Below are 24,006 nucleotides of genomic sequence, written 5' to 3'. Positions count from 1 at the left end.
AGTCCCCCCTATGTGTGCACACATACATAAGAGCTCAGTGAAGCTGGGCAGGATGAGTACTAATTTTCTATTTAAATGTGATCTTTCTATTTAGAATTTACCTCCTAAATTGCAGGCTTCCCTTGTGGCTCAGCTGGTAAAGAAACCGCCTGCAATGGGGCTCGGAGACCTGGGTTCAATCCCTGGGTTGAGAAGATCCCCTGGAGAAGGGAAAGGCTACCCACTCCGGTATTCCAGCCTGGAGAATTCCATGAACTGTATAGTCCATGGGGTGGCAGAGTCGGACACAACTAAGCGGCTTTCACTTTCACCCTAAATTACATATTTTATACATTTCCTATCATTAGCTTCTTCCAGGAAATTTCACGTAATATTATCAGTAGTGTATTCCTACCTCCCCACCCACTTTCCCATCATTGCTGGAAATATGTCAAATTCCAGAGAGGCACTCGTCCTCAAAGACACTTGGAGAAGTTAATGAGTCTCTCCTCCAACACATTCCTGAGCTGAAGCCAGTTCACAGTGCCCACAGGCAGCCCCCCAACCAACTGGGGGGCTCTCTGAATCCCACTTCACCACTTCCTTGGGTTCCCCTACATTGAAGGCTGAGAGCTGTCAAGAATTGCTGCCTCCCCTCAGGGCATGCCTCAGTTTTCTGGATGTTTGAGTGATAGTTAGCTAGAATTCCCTGGGCCACACCACCTTTGTGAGAGATTTTCTACACCAGTAAAATCTGCCACTTTCCCTAGAAGTTGATAGAGAAGAACTGAATATATTTCATTATGACTGTTTTCATTGAGGTGTCCTTTTTCTGACTGAAGAATTCTTTCTAATTCCTATAGGTTTCTCTTTTCTCTAGATCGTCCACTTTTTTTTTTTTTTGAGGATTACATTTTTCAATTGTATTTGATCCACAATGTTGTGCGAATTTCTGCTGTGCAGCAAAGTGATTTATATATATACATATACACACACAGATGCAGGAGACATGGATTCGATCCCTAGGTCAGAAAGATCCCCGGAGAAGGAAATGGCAACCCATTCCAGTATTCTTGCCTGGAGAATTCCATGGACAGAGGAGCCTGGCAGGCTATAGTCCATGAGGTCGCAAAGAGCTGGATATGACTGAGCAGCTGATCATGCACACAAACACATTCTTTTTAGTATTCTTTTCCATATCGTTTATCTCAGAGTACTGAAAGTTCTCTCTGACTGAATTTTCCCTCTAGTCTCACTTTCAGTTGTAGATTGACTCCTTTGCCTTAAAATCTTTGCTACATTCTCCCATCCTCACCCTGGCACCTGAGAATGAATTAATGAGATATTGTCTCAGTTTCCTTCCGCAAATGTTCCAGATTAACAACAGCTAATTACTGGAAGCCTTCATGCACTAAGCTACCACCGTATTTAGTGACACTTTTCTGCATTCACATAAGGAGTCTATTGCTGTAGTGTCTATCAGAGAGCATGGTTCATAATAACAGATACAGGCACTCAATAACAGTTACAGGGTTGTTCAGGAGAATTGGGTTCCAATTCCAATCGTACTGCATATTTAGTGCCTGCCTTTGGGCCAACTGGACTTCACTGGTGGCTAAGAGCTTGCCTGCGATGCAGGAGACCAGGTTCGTTCCCTGAGTCAGGAAGATCTGCTAGAGAAGGGAATGGCAACCCACTCCAGTATTCTTGCCTGGAGAATTCCATGGACAGAGGAGTCTGGCGGGCTACAGTCCATGGGGTCACAAAGAATCAGAGACAACGGAGTGACTGACAGACAGCCCTGTGCCTCTCGTTGCTCATCTATAAAATGGGGACAGTAAAATTAAAGGCAAAACAACAGTGGCTGGCACATAATAGGAACTAGAAAATAATGGTTTCTATTTCCCCTTATTGAATAAATAATGACTGAACGAGATGTCATCCCAACTTCCTTTGCTCTCTGATAGGCTCTTGTGAAGCTTCTTGGCTTCTAGACAGAGGGGATCAATTGGCTGATTCAATAGCCTGACTTTTCCAAGGCCACTGAGTTATTCTGTCCACCCTGCTTCTTCCTGTTTGCCCATAACCTCCCCATCACATTGTCTACACCTAGAACCACGATGCTGCTTGGCTAGTTTACCTGAATCAGAGACTTCTTATTCTTGTTCTGGGTTACTAAAGCCCCTGGGATTATCCTGGTTCCTATCAGTTCAGTTCAGTCCCTCAGTTGACTGTGTGGATCATAACAAACTCTGGAAAATTCTTAAAGAGATGGGAATACCAGACTACCTGACCTGCCTCCTGAGAAATCTGTATGCAGGTCAATAAGCAACAGTTAGAACCAGACATGGAAAAATGGACTGGTTCCAAATTGGGAAAGGAGTACGTCAAGGCTGTATATTGTCACCCTGCTTATTTAACTTATATGCAGAGAGTACATCATGCAAAATGCCAAGCTGGATGAAGCACAAGCTGGAATCAAGATTGCTGGGAGAAATATCAATAACCTAGTTCCTATAATCCTATAGAATTCCCAAATTTATGTCCCAGAGACACAGAAAGGCCTCCCACCCAACACTCTCCTATTCAGACCCTCAGTGACTGGCTTTCCCTCTAGGATTATTGTAGGTTTGCTTGAAGAGATGAAAGGGCAAAGAAAAATTGTCAAATACAAATGCTGTTGCTCAAACTTGAGTGGGTGGAGGAATGATGGGAAGAGTCACAGAAAGCCTGGTCTGCAGAGCTATCAAGGGGGGAGAATCAGCTGAAATCAAACTAAGAATAGAACTAACCACAAGTCAAAATAGCATTACTCCAAAGAGTAATATAATGATATAAATTGAATTTTGAGGCATATAATCACATGCTGTGCTGCTGCTAAGTCGCTTCAATCGTGTCCAACTCTATGCAACCCCATAGACGGCAGCCCACTAGGCTCCTCTGTCCCTGAGATTCTCCAGGCAAGACTACTGGAGTGGGTTGCCATTTCCTTCTCCAATATAATCACATAAGGTGTCGCAAAGATTTTAAGTAATTCAAATTTTTCAAGGATGAAGTCAGAAGGTGTGACAGCACCCATTCTTGAGATTATGGCTTGCTTTATTAAGTGGTAATTCTCTCTCCCTTCGTTGACGTGGGCTTACCTGTCATTTAAAAATGGTGCTGCTCCTTTTGTACTCTGAATACGCTCACGTAGTTAACAATAAAATTCTTCCATGAAGTGTTGTCCTAGAACTTTTTTTTTCTTTTCTTTAAATAATTGGTTTTCCCTTGACAAAATAAAGTGTTATACTACATTACAGCCTCACTGTTAGGAATGAAGAAAGAGGGGAAAATGCAGGAAGACCCACGCATACCACGAAGATGGAGAGTATCCAGGTCCTAGAGGAATGGTGAGTGACTTGTGCTGGAATTATGTCTGCGTGTCTGTGCTGTTTACCTCTTCCCAGGGCTTAAACAGCATCTCTTGCTTCCTGGTACTTCTCAAAACGGTTTTGGGAAATGAATGCCCACTCCGTCTGGCAGATCTTGTTTTGCGATTGCAACTCCTTTTTATCACTCTTTCTGTTAGATCTGTTCAACTATTGGCTAAAACATTGCTCAAGTTTATCCTTCTCTTTGCAAAAATAATGATTGCTACATGAATTATCTATGCCCCCCCTCTCAAATTGCCCTAATTCTTTACTTCCCTTTTTTAAGAATTTTTTAAGTCATTCTCTTTATAGGTGTAGAGTCTAAAACAAAAATGATATATGAAATTACCTAAGTCAGAAAAGGCACCTAGCTGGTCCTTGGTCCCATTTCCATTGGAACAGACTCTAACCAAGTATCTTCTCCAAAATGAGAAGTCGAAATGCAGCATCTACAGAACAGAATTGAAACACAAGTAGATTATTTGTATAATGACAGGTGCTTTCTTTTTCTGCTGCTCAGGAGAAGGTTTTAATGTTGAGGCTTCATAGTGATTTTTCTGTCTTTTAAATTTTTTTAAACAAATGAGGAAGTTCAGACATCTTGGAATAATAGCAAATCAACTTAAAATATTTGGTCCAAAAGGTAAGGAAAAAATAAATATGACTACTTTTCTGACCAAATGTATTTTAGGTTGGAAAATTATTAAACATACCAAGGCATAGAAAAGCAAAATCAGGATCAATTTAGCCATAAAATTATCTTTGCTTCTCTCCTTTACTTCTTTGATATATAGGCAAAGGAGGTTTTGCAGGGAAATAGTTGCTAAAAAACCTGAATACAGATATCTAAAAGTCCCTGATGTCATTGTAAATGGTCTATGCTTTTTAATTATCATTGCTGTTGTTCAGTCGCTCAGTCATGTGTGACTCTTTGCGGACCCCCTGGGCTGCAGCATGCCAGGCCTCCCTGTCCATCACCATTTCCTGGAGCTTGATCAAACTCATGTCCATTGAGTTGGTAATGCCATCCAACCATCTCATCCTCTGTCGTCCCCGTCTTCTCTTGCCTTCAGTGTTTCCCAGCATCAGGGTCTTCTCTAATGAGTCAGCGCTTCACATCAGGTGGCCAAAGTATTGGAGCTTCAGCTTCAGCTTCAGCATCAGTCCTTCCAGTGAATATTCAGGACTGATTTCCTTTAGCATTGACTGGTTTGATCTCCTTGTTGTCCAAGGGACTCTCAAGAGTCTTCTCCAACACCACAGTTCAAAAGCTGTGGTAACTCCATTCAGTGGTAACAAGTCACTCATAGTATTTACCAGAATAATTCTTAAAGTTTAGGTAAATATGTGAAAGGGCACACAATGTATTCTTATTTTTGATTCAGTGAAAAGTGAAAATACAGGGACCAGAGATGAAAAGAGAAACTGTATCTTATGGCCTGGAAACTAAGATCTACATCAGATGCAAACAAAAAGTTCAGTTTGCCTTTCAAAGTAATGTAATAGATTTGAAGTAGATTGTTACAGTTCAAAAATGTCCAAGCTTCATTAGGAATCTTGGATGACCATTCTAAAGGAAATCAGTCCCGAATATTCATTGGAACGACTGATGCTGAAGCTGAAGCTCCAATACTTGGGCCACCTGATGGGAAGAACTGACTCATAGGAAAAAACCCTGATGCTGGGAAGGATTGAAGGCAGGAGGAGAAGGGTACGACAGAGGACGAGAAGGTTGGATGGCATCACCGACTCAATGGACATGAGTTTGAGCAAGCTCCAGGAGTTGGTGATGGTCAGGGAATCTTGGCGTGCTGCAGCCCATGGGGTCAGAAAGTCGGACACTACTGAGCAACTGAACTGAACTGAACTGATGATGACCATGTGCTCAGTGTGTATCGATCCTTGCTATTTGAATTCTTGGCTCCCAAACACATAGCTTATACCTACAATAATTTTTGTCAAGACCCAGAAATAACTAGCCCAGTCCTGGCAGATGTTTTGCCAGGTCAGGCTGGACTGAGTCTATATGACCACTAGATGGCAGCATTTCTATCTACTTCTCATCCCTGCACCAAAGTTGCTTTTTTTTTTTTTTTTTTTAATTTTATTTTATTTTTAAACTTTACATAACTGTATTAGATTTCTCCAGAATATACAAAGTTGCTTTTGAAAATGCCCCGCTTCTGTCTCTGCAGCCAAAACCCCACTTCAGATGAAGTCTTGTCCTGGTCTCAAAATTTTGACAAGATGATGAAGGCCCCGGCAGGAAGAAACCTCTTCAGGGAGTTCCTGCGAACGGAATACAGTGAGGAGAACCTACTTTTCTGGCTTGCCTGTGAAGACTTAAAGAAAGAGCAGAACAAAAAAGTAATTGAAGAAAAGGCCAGGATGATATATGACGATTACATTTCTATACTCTCACCAAAAGAGGTAAAAATCTATAAAGGATTGATGTGGGCTTCTTAAGACCAAGGATGAACTTAAAAGGATCTCTGTCCGAATTGAGTAATGCATTGGGTGTGGAGAGGCTAGAAGATTTATCTGGGTAGATAATCTAGATTCCATTCTAAGAATCTACCTGAGCAGGTGTTTCAAGGTTAGGCTTCCCCACTGTGCTTTGATCGTTTATCGCTGGCTGACTCCTGTGATAGTGACTTGCTTTTCAGGACTAACCTTGGGAAGCCTGGTAAATACAATTGGCCAAGAATTCAACTAAAATGGAAAAGAACTTACATTGGGGCAATGTTTCTCAAAGTGTGATCCTCAGATCACCTGTCTGAGAATCTCCTAGAGCATTTGTTTGAAAAGCAAGTTCTCGAGGCCGAGTCAGAACTTCTGAACCTGAATTTTGGAAAATAGAACCCAGAAATCTGTACCTTTAATCAGTTTCCCACATACCTACTGTTTGAAAACCTCTGGTCTGGGGAGGGGTGGGAATGTTGATGCTTCAAAAAAGCATGTTGATGTTCATGCTTGTATTAGAATTTTTATAGAACTGAAAAATGACCATTTATGACCCACTGGGCTTCCCTGGTGGCTCAGCAGTAAAGAATCCTCCTGCAATTCAAGAGACACAGGAGACGCAGGGTTGGTCACTGGGTCAAGAAGATCCCCTGGAGGAGGAAATGGCAACCCACTCCAGTATTCTTGCCTGGGAAATCCCATGGACAGAGGAGCCTGGCGGGCTATAGTCCATGGGGTTGAAAAGAGTCGGACACGACTGAGTGACTAAGCCTGCATGCATCACCCCATTACTCTTCTTGGGGGAGAGATGTGTAATGGTAATCATTTTACTTGTTCTAGTTTTCCTGTTACTGTTAAGTGCAAGCTGTTCTTCCCATTGCTAGAATGTTCCTAATAAATAAGGAACATTTCAAACAATCAGTTTAATACCTTTCCATTAATTTTTAAAAAATGAATTTGCTCCTGAGAAAGGGTCCAGCTCCCAGAGTTACAAGCACTTGGAGGGGGAGCGGCTCGTAGTTGCCCAGCCTCTGAAGTGCTGAGTAAGTGAGTTCCACCAGGGCTTTTAGGAATGCGAATTTAGAGTTTCCTGGAATGCCTTCTCTTCTGCATGTCACCCTCTTCTTGTCTTTTCTGTCTCTCTTAATCCACTGTGATTTCACCTGTCCATGTAAACGTTCTGACCTGGTACTTTCTGCCCCTAAACTCTATCCTTCACTCCCCTCTCCTGCGCACAGACATTTATTATGTTCCCTGGAAACAGGCCGTGTTACCACACTTGATGTGACCCCAACCTGTCTTACACTCCTTACCTTGAAATCCGTAAGATGAGTTTGTGTCTACTCTGGGCTTCCCTCATAGCTCAGTTGGTAAAGAATCTGCCTGCAATGCAAGAGACCCCGGTTCAGTCCCTGGGTTGGGAAGATCCCCTGGAGAAGGGAAAGGCTACCCACTCCAGTATTCTGGCCTGGAGAATTCCATGGACTGTATAGTCCATGGGGTCACAAAGAGTCGGACATGAGTGCGCGACTTTCACTGTGTCTATTGACTGTATTTGGAATGCTATATAAGCCATTTCACTTCCCATCAAGTATTCCTAAGTAATTTTTTTTTTAGTGTATCAGCCATTCTATAAGTGCCGTTGGTATTCCAGAGTACCCCAGTAGTCTCTGCAAAGTGAGAAAGCTTGGATTGGATACACAAAAGATTGTCTTATTTTTTTATTTCCTGCATTAAGGTAAAAAAAAGGTAGTCATAGAAACCAGGTGGGGATGATTTTTTTCTATAGCCTCCATACATGTATTACTGATACCACTTTGTATTTCTAACACCATTAAAATTCTGCATCCTAAAAATACACTCTCCAGGTTTCTGGTCTCTTTAGAACCTCAGCATCTCATCAGTTCTACTTGAATTTTACTAGCTTATTAATTTCAACTTCAGAGATCCCTGACTATATAGTAGTAAGAACACTAAATTAACACTCAGATGCATAGGATTCTAGTCCTGACTCAGCTCCAACTTAATTGTGTGGCCTGGGATAAATTAATTCACTTTTATCTGGGCCTCTGTATTCAGCTGATTTGTTTGCAAAACTGAAAGTATAAAGGGGCACAGAGGATAGTGAACCAAATCCAGAATGACAGCTGTTAAGGCCCCTGTGTCCCAGCAAATGACATGGTCAGTTTACTCATCATCTTGGGTGTCCCTGGTGGCTCAGGTGGTAATGAATCTGCCTGCAATCCAGGAGACTCAGGTTCGATCTCTGGATCAAGAAGATCCCCTGGAGAAGGAAATGGCAGCCCACTCCAGTATTCTTGCCTGGGAAATCCCATGGACAGAGGAGCCTGGTGGACTACAGTTCATGGGGTCACAAAGAGTCGGACACAACTGTGAGACTAACGCATACACACCATGACCCTGCCTTTTGCACCCAGATTCAACCTCAGAATCTCTCTTAACACAGTCTGCACAGCAGCCACTGCAAACCAAATGGAGTTGGGAATCTGTTTCCTACTTTGGGGCTAGATAATCAGGCTCTACCTCTGAAACTCTAAAACGGTTTCTACTTAAAATATTTTTTAAAGAACGTGAACATTTGAATCATTTGTAAAATGGTAATAACTAAATAGCTGCAAGGTGTCAGGACTTTATTCTTAACCAGAACCTCAGTTTTCTTCACCAGACTTTCATTTTACCATAATTTGATTGGGTCATCATGTTCTCCTTTGTTAAATGTATGCAAGTGTTAGCTGTTCAGTCATATCCAACTCTTTGCAACCCCATGGACAGTAACCTGCCAGGCTTTTCTGTTGATGGAATTTTTCAGGCAGGATTATTGGCGTGGATTGCCATTTCCTTCTCCAGGGGATCTTCTCAACCCAGGGACAGGACCTGGGTCTCCTGCATTGCCGACATTTCTTACCAACTGAGCCATCAGTTCAGTCCAGTCGCTCAGTTGTGTCCGACTCTTTGCGACCCCATGGACTGCAGCATACCAGGCCTCCCTGTCCATCACCAACTCCTGGAGTTTAACCAAACTCATCTCCATTGAGTTGGTGATGCCATCCAACCATCTCATCCTCTGTCGTCCCCTTCTCCTCCCGCCTTCAATCTTTCCCAGCATCATGGTCTTTTCCAGTGAGTCAGTTCTTCGCATCAGGTGGCCAAAGTATTGGTTTCAGCTTCAACATCAGTCCTTCCAATGATCACTCAGGACTGACCTCCTTTAGGATGAACTGGTTGGATCTCCTTGCAGTCCAAGGGACTCTCAAGAGTCTTCAGGGAAGCCTATTAAATGTAGAGGAGGTCCCCATTCTTAAAATGTTATCAACATAGCATATTTCCTTCATGAAGCCAGTGTGCTGAAAATTACATTTTGTTGTTTTAAGATTATGTTATATGCATTTTTAACAACTTAGACATTATGTTATAAGATAGATGTTGACAATCGGGACTCACTATATCTCTCATTCTTGGTGTAGCACCCATTTCAAGAGGGGAAATGACCACATTTTAAATTTTAAAAAATCTAAAAACAAAAAATGTCATTTCTTTCAAAAGTAAGTTTTCTTTTTATGTGAGGTCCTCAAAGGTACCTCACATGGAAGTAATAGAGAGGAATTTAAGACGAATAGTAGCCTTGCCATGCATTGCAGTTGCCAGTGGCCGCTCATATGTATTGAAAAGATCAGCTCAGCAAAATAACTTTAATCAAACAGTCTGATTAAAAGTTGTAACCAACTTAAGCAACATTGAGCTATTGAACAAAGAGATAATTGTAAATCTTGCAACAACTGTAAGACTTATCAGAATTACAGAAAACTATGTGTGTTCAGGGGAAAAGGCAATGGCACCTTACTCCAGTACTCTGGCCTGGAAAATCCCATGGACAGAGGAGCCTGGTAGGCTGCAGTCCATGGGGTCACAAAGAGTCGGGCACGACTGAGCAACTTCACTTTCACTTTTCACTTTTCACTTTCATGCATTGGAGAAGGAAATGGCAACCCACTCCAGTGCTCTTGCCTGGAGAATCCCAGGGATGGCGGAGGCTGGTGGGCTGCAGTCTATGGGGTCACACAGAGTCGGACACGACTGAGGCAACTTAGCAGCAGCAGCAGCAGCATGTGTGTTCGGATATCTGGTGATGGTGTTGTCCTTAACCATGACTGTAATCTAGGCCTGCCACTTAACTGTTGAACACTAAGCAACTCACTTCAGTGTTCTGTGGCCTCAGCTTCCTCATTTTATAGAATAATGGCCTGGGTTAAGCTCTAAAACCCACTAAATCTATGACTTTCAGGTTCTGCTGAATGACAGTTTTTATAGTAGTAGGTACCATTTTCTTCTGATTTCACCCTAAACTCCTTCTATTCATAGTTGCTGTCTAGGAGGAGAAAGCAAAAAGCCTATTTAAAAACCAGAATTATCTAAAAATATCATATATGTGATAGACATGTGGTCCTGTGTGTGCACACAGACAGATGTCTCTTCATGCAAAATTATGTGAATTTAACAGTTTTGATGATTTAAATCAGTTTTTCCTAACAAGACTCATTTGATTGCATCTTTCTAGTTTTCTTTGTGCGTGCATATTATCATCCTAAAATATGCATTGAGTACTTCCTGTGAGCCGGGTACTGGCCTAGGTATTAGGGATATAATGATGAACCTTATGGAGCTTTCATTTTAGGAAGACAGACAAATCATGTCAAAGACAAGTAATTAAAAATCGTGGTAAGCATTATGATGGCGTGGAGGTCAAGTGATGTCATTAGAATAAGGTTAGTCTGGTAAGGTCACTCTGAGAAGGTAAAATTCAAGCTGATACGAAGTCTAAAGGCATTGGGTTTGATGAAAAAAGTATTGTTATACATATGATCAATCAATGGCACCCCACTCCAGTACTCTTGCCTGGAAAATCCATGGACAGAGGAGCCTGGTATGCTGCAGTCCATGGGGTCGCTGAGGGTCGGACACCACTGAGCAACTTCACTTTCATGCATTGGAGAAGGAAATGGCAACCCACTCCAGTGTTCTTGCCTGGAGAATCCCAGGGATGGGGGAGCCTGGTGGGCTGCCGTCTGTGGGGTCGCACAGAGTCGGACACGACTGAAGCGACTTAGCAGTACTATTATTACCTTACGTTGGCCTTAAAGTTTGTTGTTGATAAAATGCTCTTATGGATACTATTACAGTATAAATCTCACAATAACCCTTTAGCCTCTAGGACAGATGGCACCATTTTATAGCAAAACCAGTTGATTCTCAAAGAAGTAAAGCAGGGACAGTAGAATTATATCTGGTAGAGAGCAAACAGAAGCCCAAGATCTTCTGATTCCAAGTGCAGCTCTTCCAACTACAATATGCTCGTTGTTATTCCATTGTCTAGTATTCTATTCATGACACAACTCTGGACTTCTGTGAACCCAAACTTAGAACTTGAGACACAGTGAGAACTAGCAACCTTCATCACATGTCTGAACTGTCCTTCAGAAGCAAGATAAACTTTCCAATCATTATTCGCCACAAGGAGTATGGTTACTCCACCTTACTGTACCGATGATCTTTGCTTCAAGAAATGCATTCCAATAGTCAGTCTTATTTGCAATATAGAATTATTTTCCATAGAAGTAACCGACACAAAGTAATATGGCTAAAAATGCATGTGGTAAAAAGTGTACTAAAACAGATAGGAGAATCAGATAGCCTTCAAATTTACAAAATTTTACATGAGAAGACCAAAGTTAGTTAAAATTATAGAGAACATCTCCAGTAGCAGAAGCTATAGTTGGTAAAAATTTAACATGGACTTACAAAGGAAAAAATTACTTAGAAAAAAAAATCGTAAATAAAGCAGCTTCAGTAAAACTAAAAATAAAATTAAAAAGATGGGGGAAAATTAAATCATGGTATGTAAAAAAGAAAATGTTCAAGGAATTAAGTTAACTTAGGAGGGTCTTTATGAGGATAAAAGACTTTCTGTGGTAATTCATTTTCAGTATAATTCCACCAAAACAATGTCCAAAGAATCAAAATTTTCATTGCATTTCTATGACCAGAAGGGGAAGTCAGGCTCAAAACTTGGTGTGCTGCCTTTTGGCCATATCCACCTACTTCACGTGAATTAGCTCCATGCATAGTATATAATTCAGTTTGACCCAGGTTTCCCCCAGTCACACAAACAAGATTTCTGTTTCTTTCATTCTCCCCATTTTACCCCCACACTCTTGTTGAACCTTTAGCTTTCATTTCATTTTCCTCCCAACTAGTTTGTGGAGTTGCTGGTGCTGCTAAGTCGCTTCAGTCATGTCCAACTCTGTGCGACCCCATAGATGGAAGCCCACCAGGCTCCGCCATCCCTGGGATTCTCCAGGCAAGAACACTGGAGTGGGTTGCCATTTCCTGCTCCAATGCATGAAAGTGAAAAGTGAAAGGGAAATCGCTTAGTCTTGTCCGACTCTTAGCGACCCCGTGGACTGCAGCCTACCAGGCTCCTCCGTCCATGGGATTTTCCAGGCAAGAGTACTGGAGTGGGTTGCCATTGCCTTCTCCATGTGGAGTTGCTGGTGGATATTTTTATGTTTGTAAGCCACGTGCTTTTCTTCCCTGTCTCCTCCCTGTGGCAATGGATGGTTCCGAGTTCATTAGTTTCACTTACCACCTCTCAACATGCCCGCTTTTCCAGCACTGCTAAGACTGCTGGGTCAGGGCTGCCAGGTCTATCAGTGCTGACTTGTACCCAGCCCCACGGGAGTAGATTGTCTTTTTACTCTAGTATTACAGCACTGCTTTGCTCCCTTTCCCTGTGGCTCAGTGGTAAAGAATCTGTCTGCAATTCAGGAGATGCAGGAGACATGGGTTTGATCCCTAAGTTGGGAAGATTCCCTGGAGCAGGAAATGGCAACCCACTCCAGTATTCTTGCCTGAAAAATCCTACAGTCCAAAGGGTCGCACAGAGTGAGGCTCGACTGAGCACACATTGTTTCCTTTACCCCCCTAAACGGGAGTCTGGGAAGACTGAGTAAGAAAAGAATTTGTATTACCTAGAATAGCTGTTGTCTTAGTGCTACTCAACTTTCTTTTCCCTTAAGTTAAGTCTGTACAGGAAATTCCCTGGTGCCTTAGGCACTAGACCCCAGATGAGATGGCACTACTCAGGGGTGAATCCTGGGGGGCCTAGGCTCAGGCCCATGCTGGGATCCACCCGCACTAATTTGTATTATAGATGTTCCACAATCAAAGCACAAAGAGGCCACAAGATGAAACCATAGATTGTCATACTCATGGGGTTTATCCTTGTTATTTGACCTCTCTACACGTCTTTTGACTAACAGACAGCCTTTTCAAACAAACCACCAGATATTAAGGTAAATATTTTATTTTTTAAATGGAAATAGCAAATGTGTTTTTGTTACAGATTACTAAATGTTGAATGGTACTACTTTCTCTATGATATTTCACGACTGTTTTTAGTTTGAAAATAAAATTTAAATCATACAATGAAGACTCAACACATTTAATAATTCAAATTATTTTGCTTTCTGTCTTAAGATAACGAATATCATTCTAGCAACTGATAAACTGTTATCAGTTTATCATATGTTAAATATATATGTTAGGGAATGTATGTGTTAAATAGCGTATATTCAATATGCTATTATTTACGAAATAAAGACCTCTTTTATCTCTTTATCACTAATCTAGTGTTCCTTTCACCAATGAAACAAAAAGTACACAAGTTTGAAAGTAAAAGCACCATCTGCAAAAAAAATAGTAGAATATGTTTGTTAAGATTCACTTTATCATAATACTACATTTCAGAACAAGACCTATCAGTTTAAACTTCAGTATCAACATTTTCCTGTTGAGCAAGAGACACAAATATTTTTTAATAAGAAGTTTAGCTTAAAATTCTCTGCTTTTTAAATTTGTACTTGATGATGATCCTTGTGGCAATAACACAGAGAATAAAACTTGACCCATTTCCAGAACATTTTTTTTCTTTAGAATCTAGAGAGAATAACGCATAATTCAGCCAAGAAATGTTTAATTTTGTCTTTGTATAACTTAGTCTAGCAAAACCACAGAAATTTAATCTGGATCACCACTTCCTGATATATCTTCCCCCCCAGCTGTCATCCTGGGGTGTTTCTATGAACTCAACTCCACATGGGCTATAAAGTTTAGGAATCTGGGAACACCAGAGATATGAGTGGCTTCTCTCATTGGGACCATCTCAGATCCCAAGCTTATCCAAAGAATGGGTGGAAAATGAAGCCAGAACCAAAAAAGCTTTTGCAAGATGCTTGTAACAAAACCTTATCTATACATATGAAGGCTTTGTATAGAAGTACATCATGAAACGGGTAACTGTGGATCACCATACCTTAGTCTTTGTTCAACAGTGAGAATGTCAGACACCAATCAGACTCAGAGGTGTTTTGCCTCTTGGAGAGTTTTTTTCTTTCGTTTCAGGAAAGAGCTTAGTTCTGCTCCCCATAGCATGCCTTTATTGCTATTTAATCCTCCCCATTCCTTTTCCAACTTACCCTACCAGTTCCAACAGGTTTAGCATTCAGGGAGAAAAAAACAAAAACAAAAAACGGAATCACTTGCAGAATTTAATTTCTTAAAATTACTTGACACTTTTCAAAAACACTGTATGGCTACTTTAATGGGTGCTCTGAGTTCCTACTGATATTTCTTCTTTCAAAGACTGCATTTCAAGAAATTGTTCTTCTAATCTTTAGTACAGAGTCATTTGGACATATTCCTAGGGAAGGACTATAGCGTGTTCTATGTGAACAGGTCTATAGTTGTAAGACCTGAAGAGTATGTGCTCTGGTTCTGCTCTGCTCAGCCCTTCCACGTTCCTGGTGTCATCCTGACACAGTAGGACTTGTTGGGACGTGAAACTGTCAGGTATCAGTATGTAATTTACATGTTGTTTTGACAGAGAACTACTCTCTGCTAGATTTTTATCTTGTTCAATGAAGAGAGTCAGCCCAGCAGTCACGTAATAGGAGGAGGTAACTTTGTATTCTGGTTAGGGGCTTCCTAGGTGGCTCAGACCGTAAAGAATCTGCCTGCAGTTCAGAAAACCCTGGAGAAGATCAGGAAGGTCCCCTGGAGAAGGGAATAGCAACCCACTCCAGTATTCTTGTCTGGAGAATTCTATGGACAGAGGAGCCTGGTGGACTACAGTCCGTGGGGTCACAAAGAGTCAGGCACAACCAAGCGACTAACACACACACACACACACACACACACACACACACCTTTGTATTCTAGCTAGGGGACTCTCTAGCACTGCAAGAATGAGAGAAATTGTCAAAAACTCCTGAATGAATGCATAGAAGAGGTACATCCAAGTAAGCCAAGATATCTGAACTCAAATTTTGGTTTACAGTTGGTTTTTGTTTAATTCAGTTTTTGAAGGAAAAAAGTATGCAGGGTTATGAGAGCTTTGAAAACATAACCTCATGATTTACTCTTTAAGGTTTCTCTGAAATGTCATGAGCATATAGTTACTTGATTGAGATCTTTTGAAAAAATATTATTTAATGAATCTGCTCTTATTTCTTTTTAGGTCAGTCTCGATTCTCGAGTTAGAGAGGTGATCAATAGAAATCTGTTGGATCCTAATCCTCACATGTATGAAGATGCCCAACTCCAGATATATACCTTAATGCACAGAGATTCTTTCCCCAGGTTTTTGAACTCTCAAATTTATAAGTCATTTGTTGAAAGTACTGCCAGCTCTACTTCTGAATCTTAATTTTTATTAAAGAAAATCATTTTGGAGGGCTGCGATGAGAAATAAAAGTAGTTACGTAACACCTGAAACTGAGTTCCTGGAGAACTACAGTTTAGCAATCCTCAGGCTACTGTGAAAATACAACCATATGGTCTTTGTCTCCATTTTTATCAAGGTTTATCCGTGGTTACTTTGGAGAAAATACCACATAAAACAATGAATTGCCAAATTAAGTTTATTTCGTTGAACACGCATTCATTCTACTTGCAAGCAAACTGTATTTGTAGTCCTATGAACAGTCTCCTAGTGTGCCCAGAGACTGCATGTGCCAAGTAAACCCGCTTCATTTGCCATTTAGTTGTTGCAACACTTAAATCCAAATGGCATAACTTATATCTGTATTTAAGGACTTTTGTGCAATATGGTCTTATAGAAATAATTGCCCAAAAGTTGGCTGTGGTTTGCATTTTTAAATATACTCTAAGACAGAAAAAGCCAATTTTAAAATTGTAACTCTGATAGTCAACATGCTATATACTGTGTTCAGTACACTAACTTTGAAGCCAATATTTCTGTACATGAAAAAAGAGCTATTTATCTCTGTTTGTTGGAAAATCCCCATGGGGAATTCCTCTGGTTGTTCACTGCCAAAACTGTGGCATTTTCATTACAGAAGAGTATGCTATGTAAAAAATAATATATACATATATATATGAGGAAAAAAGAAAAAAGCACAAAACAATTTGAAGATGTTCTATCTCAATGACAAATCAAAGAGTGATATTGTTTTTAGTTGTAATAGAAGAAAATGAATCTATGTATATACCAGATGTCCAATACTGTAATTAATTTATTAAATTAAACTGGCTCTCCAGTTCTAAAATGGTTGCATAAAGTATGTACTTTAGCAAGAAAAAAAAAAGCTTGATAACTTAGTTTTGGAATATAAAGAAAAGATTTAATAAAGGAATGCCTATATGTAGCATCTTAAAACTTTGGATGAATAGCATCTGGACTGTGGCATATTTTCGTTGAAAGTGAAATCCAGTAAAAGCTAAGGTTTTTAACGAAGAAAAGTTTTATAGGGGTTCTTTAGAAGATAATTCTCTACTTCAGACCTTAACTGTTTTCACGTAGTATCTTAAAAATAACTTATTTAAAATATGTTAAAACCAAACTATTAATTCTCATCCCTAATTGAAAGGCAGAACAGTGCTCAAATGTTTTAGCTGCCATATTATTTTTTTATAAGTACCACTAAATCTTTTAAGACAAAAAATACTTGCCTGACCTTGGCATGTACTTTTGACATTCAAGGAAACAGTATCCTGTCGTGCACACACAAACAACAGTGTCATATTTATATCAAAGTGTTACATTTGAATATTAATATCCCCTGGAGGCTATTTTTTTAATCTTAAACTTAATAAGTATAATATTGAGTAACCTAAAATGAAAGTTTTAGAAATATTTATATCCACTAAGAATACTGGCCTTATATTAAGGATGATATTAAAATTATAAGTTTCCTTTGTCATTTTTTAACTACCTCTCATTTTTTTAATTTATTAAACTTTTTTTAAGAAAAACAAGTTTGGGGTTTTCTTTTTAAAATTTACTTTACTTGAAAGGTTGGCATCGTAATTTTCTTTTTCCATAAAGTTAAACATTTCAAGAATTTTTTTATGTGAATTTGATTTTCTAATTTGTATAGCATTCAGGAGATATGATTAAAAGGGCTATAATCTTCCCTATGCAAATATTTTAACTGTTGCAGTGTTTGACAAAATGGGATTAAAAAAAAAAAAGTTTGCAGAGTAGAAAACAAAGCATTCTGTTTACACTGGCGTTGCTGACTATCCTACCGTATTCAGCACTTTTAAATACATTCTTTATGAAAATGTAGTTAAAATATAAGATAGAAAATATTTATAATAAACATTTCTTTTAACAAATGCCTGTTTTTGTCTGAAAGTGTTAGTGTTAAGACATGCTTTATCCATGTCAATTAAATATTTACTGTTTGAATAATAGTTTTCAGTAACATAGTGGGAAAAGAGAGCTATGAAGATGTTTACAAAAAGTCATATTTTTTTCCTAACGAGTGAAGAAAAACCTAAAAGAATCATCACTTCTATCGTGAAGTTTATTGTTCCTAAATTATTTTTTTCTTGATTAGAGTTGAGTTTGTTATGCTACAATGATGTATACACATATATGTTGTAATATCACATTTGTTCCTGTGTTTGAGGCACAATGTATGGTATACATGACTAGAAAATATGTAATATACGATACACCGCATGAATCAAATTTTTTAAGTGTAGACTTTATATTCTTGTTGTTACTATATATGATGGTGACCTGCTAGTCATAAGTTATCTTTATAAGATACTTTGGACTATTAGATGAATTGTCTGTTTGACAATACTTTTAATATTTTACCAAATGTAAAAGATAGGGCCCTTATAAAGAGTCCTAATCTCTAACCCGGGGCATTTGTAGAATACAGATTTTGAAGCTGATATACCCTTTTGAAACCTGATTAGAAATGTGTTGAGAATGAGTCTAGGGTAGATTTACACATCAAATATCGATACCACACTATGTGAGGACCTCTGTGCTAAATTCCTATTTTCAGGGGAGGGGAGAGCAACTCTTTTAATTTCAAAATGTTTTAAGTGTATCTAACAGTATGTCTATGTATCTGCAACTCTACCAATTTTTAAAGTATGGTGTAATTCTTTCTGTTTTAATTACAGAGCTATAATAAACAAACAAAAAAGCCCTCAACTGGTGTCTATGCTACCATTCCAAGAGCACAATATTTGTTTTGGTAGAGTTTGATTTTTTTCTAGAGAGTAAGTTCCTCCCTGAGGAAAAATTAGCACTTTAGAAGGTACACTTTATGTTTTACATTACCAAGATATCTTTGTATACTGTTAGAATCTGCTAATGTACACAGAAAGAGGTTAATGCTCTTTAAATAATGCCTAAGTTCAGATGTGTCTATAATGGAAAGAAAAGTAGAGGATATAGGTCATATATAAATATACATATATATTTATATAAATTGGAGACATTTGTTCAGAGATGCATTTTGAACTTAGATCACATTAAAAATGAATGGGTGATGCTTCTTTACTTTGAATAATTGTTATTACGTTACCCAAAGGTAGTACAGATATCCCAGCAGTGTTATAGGGCAGCTCTAAGCTCAGTAGGTGCACAGGCAAAAGAACAATAGCAAAACACAATTTTGATATCAACACTATGAAGTGCAAAAGTTAAGACCGTAATGTCACTTTTTTTAATCTTAAAATATGTACATAAGATGACCAGTTGATATTTGGTCATATGCATGGGGTGTTTATTAGTATCCTTTCATGCTGCCTAGGTTGTTAGTGTGGAATGAAATGTGTATCATGTATTTACCTGAGAGTTCAGTTTTGCAAAAGGACTATAGAAATAGGTAAATAGTATTTATTTATTAGGGGCAAAAATACACTTTCACCCCATTAAGCTGATTTAAAATAATACCTGATTCTTATTTTTGAATGTATCCTTTTTTTTCTATACACTTTTAACTTATACTGAAGAAATATGTCATATTATAGTTGTAACAAACTACATTTACAAAATGGCAATATACCAGATGCTTTGAGGAAGAAGTATGCAAGGAAGAAATTTAAAATACAGTCAGAAAATACAAAATAAGCCACCTAAAAAGTCTATGGATAGGGCCCTATCAAACACAAGCTTTGAAAACTTTGCATTAGATGGCAAATTATTTTTAAAAGTGGGAAAGATATTTCTAGAATTGTTTTTGTACCTGTATTTATACTGACACTTTATGACCTTAGTTTTCAAAATATAACTTGCAAACACTTTGTATGCCCTTTTCAGTTTTTTTTTTTAAATCTCTGACCAATATAAAATGTTTGTTCTTCTGAGAAAACAATCCATAAAAAGTTTAGTTATTACAACTGCAAATATTTACCAATGAAACTGATATAAAAAACTTGTTTCAGATCTTCCTTGCAGCAGTCTTAGTAGTATCCTTGTAACACACAACAATCCACAGAGGGATACATTTTCTTTCCAAATACCAGGCTTTAATTATAAATTTGTCTTCCAGTTATACTTCTGTCTCATGTGACTTTGGGCAAATCATTTATCCTCTCTGAACCTGTTTCTTTCTCTTCAAATGAAGAATATAAAAATTTACAGGATTGCCATGAGAATGAATTAAACATAGAAAGAATGAAGTGTTACATATTATTATATCAAAGTTCTCTAGCTCAGTAATTCCCATTTCAAGAATGTATGCATTAAGTGCCTTCAATGCACTTGCCAAGATTTTTTTGAAACTGTACTTTAAAAATCTGATTGAATTGTTCATTCAAAAAATACAATCAAGCTCATTTTAAGACAGAAGAATATATGAATATGTTATTGCTTTGTTCAATAATGTGATTCAAAATCACTGTTCTCAGTTCACCAACATCACACTCAATCTACAAACAAGAAATGTTTCTTTCAATGACACACACACAGATATATTTAGATGTGTATATGCAGATGTGTGAGTGTGTGTATAATATTGTAGGTTTAAATCAAAGTTTAAGAGAAATCATTTGAAAATTTAAATTCCACAGGAAATAAACATTCCCAAGCACAGGAAGAATTTTTCAGTTAATCTGCCAAGTATATATGTAGGAGTTAGAGCTAAAACCCAAGTTAAAAAAGATAGCCAGTAGAAAACATTGACACTGCCATGGAATAGAAAGCATGCTTTTTACTATTAAGGTAGTATGATTTTTAAAATAAGTTTATCACGAAAGTAAGAGAATAAAAGGTAGTTGTGTGTTCATAAAATTTTTTATTAAACTTTTTATTTTAGAATAGTTTTAGATTTACATAAAAATTGAAAAGATAGTACAGATAGGATCCATACATGTCACACCCATGAAATATTTGTCACAATAAATGAACCGATACATGCATGTTCAGTCGCAAAGTCCCGTCCAACTCTTTGCAACCCCAGAGACTGTAACCCACCACTCCTCTGTCCATGGGACTTTTTTCAGGCAAGACTATTGGAGTAGGTTGCCATTTCCTTCTCCAGTGAACCAATATCAATGCATTATTAAGTCCACACTTTATTCAGATTCCTTTGTTGTTGTTCGGTTGCTCAGTCATGTCCGACTCTTTGAGACACCATGGACTGCAGCATGCCAGGCTTCCCTGCCCTTCTTTGCTTTTCATAATTTTTTTTTTTTCCTGTTCCAGGATTCTGTTCAAGATATGGTATTAATTTAGTCATCATGTTACCCTCTTAGCTATGATGTTTTCTCAAACTTCTCTTGTTTTTGATAACCTTGGCAGTATTGAGGAGTTACAGGCCTAGTATTTTGTAAGATGTCCCTCAACTGGAATTTTTCTGATCATTTTCCCATGAATAGACAGGTGTTATCAGATTTTGGAGGAAAGACCACAGAAGTGCCATTCATTATCACATCATATCAAAGGTACATACCATCATCAACATGACTTATTGTTGATGTTGAACTTCATCGTCTGACTGAGGTAGTGTCTGTTAGATTTTTCCACTGTAAAGTGATACATTTTTTACAAGGGTATTTTGGAGGTAGATTTACTGGACATTTACACTGAGATAATACTCAGAGCAGATTCCTCAGCACTGCTATCAGTTTCCACTAAATGACTGCTGACAAACACTATGAAGAAAATATAATGAACTGGAAATTGATATAGGAAAGTAAAACTCCAAAATAGTGTTAATTTGAATATGCACTTAATGGGGGTGAAAGTGAATTTCTTCTCTTGAATTACATGTATAATTACCTTAATCCTCTACGTCTCTTGGGTAGTGAAGATTTTAGTCCTACTGTCTTAAAAGGTAATCTCAATTGATGGTCATTTTGGTGAGTTCTTTTCTATATTGCCTTTCACTGAACAATGAACACCGAATACTGGAATAATGTAAGACTTGATTTTTTCTGTCTTGCTTTAACCTATTTGTCATAAATACAATGTTTCTTGTATATGATTTTAAGATGTTTGCTAAATATTAAAAATAATTTCAATGTGTTCGATTCTTGTAAAATTTATCATATTGAACATGTGTAAATTTTTGCTACTATGTTCATTGTACTTAATAATCTATATCCGTATTTTGGAGTTGATCAATATTTATTAGTGGACCATAAAGAAGTTTTGAATGCATGAATATAACTTGAGATACCATGCTTGGTTATTTTGAAATGCCAAAATAACTGTAGGTACTTATAAATTGAATAGATAATCCAGATTATTTTTCCTCTAAATTAAGTTGTTTTGGGTTTTTATTCCTCCTTCCTTGAATCTATTTTATTATTTTTACCTATGTACAATAAGACTTCCTGAAAATGCTAGAATTTTCAACATATAATAGAAGTTGAGCATGACAATAATGTAAGAAAATTCAGAAATCTCAAACAGTATATATCTTTGACTTTTCAAAGTAAATCAAACTACAGCTGTTTTCATTTGACTACACTGTGGACACCCATGGATATTACTGTAAAACACACATGCATTACACACTGACTTTTTTTTAAATGTTTTGAATTAATAAAGAATTCACCTATGTATCCTTAGACAAGTCACTGTTTCCTCATTGGTGTCACATTACAGGAGTAAAGGTGCACTTATTTATATTACTTAAACTGCTTACACATCTGAGGGAAAATAATTTCTGGCTGGATTCTTTACATTATTTTACAAGGTTATTGCTTATTACATTTTTGCACCTTTGCACCTTTTATAAGTAATGAAGTATGTTCATGAAATGACTTGTTTTGAAAATTCAGCTGAAAGTTTGGAGTCAAGTAGCTCCCCCCAGTTCTGTGCTTAAAACAATATTCAAAGTTGAGTTTAGACTTGAGAAATACCTGTTCCTAAAAGAGATGTAGATAACCTCATCAGTCCTGTTCTATACTCGGATTCGAATTTAAGATTCGATTTCGATCACTACTTTAAAGCAAGACAATTTTGTAAAAGTAGTGTGGCTTTAATTCACATACAAAATGAAAGAAGATTTGAGTTAGTGGAAGCTTCTAAGTAGCCATACATATTTCTGTTTTATATTGTTTGGAGAGTGATCTCATTCTTCTACTTCACTTTGCATTTGTATGTAGAGTACAGAAATGAATACAGCAGAGGCAATGCAAGCGCATTTTATAAGAATTTTATACTTAACAATTTTGATTAGATGACTTAAGGATGACTGAACCTTGCAGAGGACTCCTATATTTTTATATTTAAAAAATAAATAAATGAGAAACTTTTTCAGTATGTCAGGTCTCTGTACAGTAAGTAAGCCCTGCTCAAACCAGTTAGGTGGTAAGAGTTCCCCAACTGCGAGTTCAGCTGTAGCATCCCCAGGCCTCTCTGGGTTGTATTATACTCTCCTATACATTCTTCTTGGAGAAGGAAATGGCAATCCACTCCAGCACTCTTGCCTGGAATCCCATGGACGGAGGAGCCTGATAGGCTACAATCCATGGAGTCGCAGAGTCGGACACGACTGAGCGACTTCCCTTCACTTCATACATTCTTCTGGTGGTCTATGAAGAGGTCTTTAAAAATTCAAAAGCATTACACCAATACACTTCACTATTCTGGGCACTAATCCACCATGTCAAATTGGCGGGCTGGGCCCCCGAGGCGGGGCTCTCAAGGCTTTGCTTGGCAGTGGTTAGCAGCAAACAGGAAACGAATGGCTCAACGTCTTTAAAAAGTAGCCGACTAACAAGGGATAAGTGAGACTAGGCAGGAGAATCGGTGTGGAAGCAAGTCGTTTAAAGGCTATGTAAATTAAGTGGCAGATAAAGGGCAGGAAAGTAGATTTTGCTAAATCACTCGGTAACCGGTCTTCGAGTCCACTTCTCACGTCCCCATTAATACGAGCCTTAACCACCGTCGAAAGGAGAAACAGGAGAAATGGAAGAGGAGTAAACACACATACACACACTGATGGCCATTCTACAATTCGCCTTTGGGGACAACAGTCCAGACTGACATCTATGCTGTGATCTCAGCTCCTTTAGCTGACAGTGGACGGCCCTCCATCGCGGTACTTGAAAGCTTCACTGAGTACCTGAGAAGCAATCTTGACGTCAGAAAGCGTAATAACAATCTATGCCTTTCCCCTTCCGGCCCAATACTCCGCCCCGGCTCGTTACAGGAGGCGTTTCTGACCTACCCTTTAGAGGAGGAGCCCGAGGACTCTCAGACCCGCCCCTATCACTTTTGGCTCTGCTCCTCAACTTCCGGCCTCCGCGAATACTACGGCGTTTAATAATGCATGACCGGAAGTTCCCAACC

At 38.5% G+C, this 24,006-nt stretch overlaps 1 protein-coding gene and 1 long non-coding RNA gene across 2 annotated transcripts in view; one reads left to right on the top strand and one right to left on the bottom strand.

Annotated features, from left to right (window-relative positions):
* RGS17 (regulator of G protein signaling 17) overlaps positions 1–16,314 on the top strand; it is a 102,515-nt gene extending 86,201 nt beyond the window's left edge. Inside the window, exons 3-5 of the mRNA XM_055536025.1 lie at positions 3,282–3,371; positions 5,588–5,822; positions 15,448–16,314. Coding sequence (XP_055392000.1) covers positions 3,282–3,371; positions 5,588–5,822; positions 15,448–15,636 — 514 coding nt within the window. The 3' untranslated portion in view covers positions 15,637–16,314. The remainder of the gene's footprint in view (positions 1–3,281; positions 3,372–5,587; positions 5,823–15,447) is intronic.
* A 7,048-nt stretch (positions 16,315–23,362) lies between these two features.
* Positions 23,363–23,953, bottom strand: LOC129620167 (uncharacterized). Its single transcript, XR_008698409.1, has 2 exons — positions 23,885–23,953; positions 23,363–23,779 (listed from the first exon to the last, which is right to left on the bottom strand). It is a non-coding gene; the product is annotated as an uncharacterized LOC129620167 (long non-coding RNA).
* Between the last annotated feature and the right edge of the window lie 53 nt (positions 23,954–24,006).

This window comes from Bubalus kerabau, chromosome 9 (assembly GCF_029407905.1).
Source record: "Bubalus kerabau isolate K-KA32 ecotype Philippines breed swamp buffalo chromosome 9, PCC_UOA_SB_1v2, whole genome shotgun sequence".
Lineage (NCBI taxonomy): Eukaryota > Metazoa > Chordata > Mammalia > Artiodactyla > Bovidae > Bubalus > Bubalus kerabau.
The sequence above is the reverse complement of the archived record's forward strand: the minus strand, read 5'-3'. Positions and strand labels throughout refer to the sequence as shown.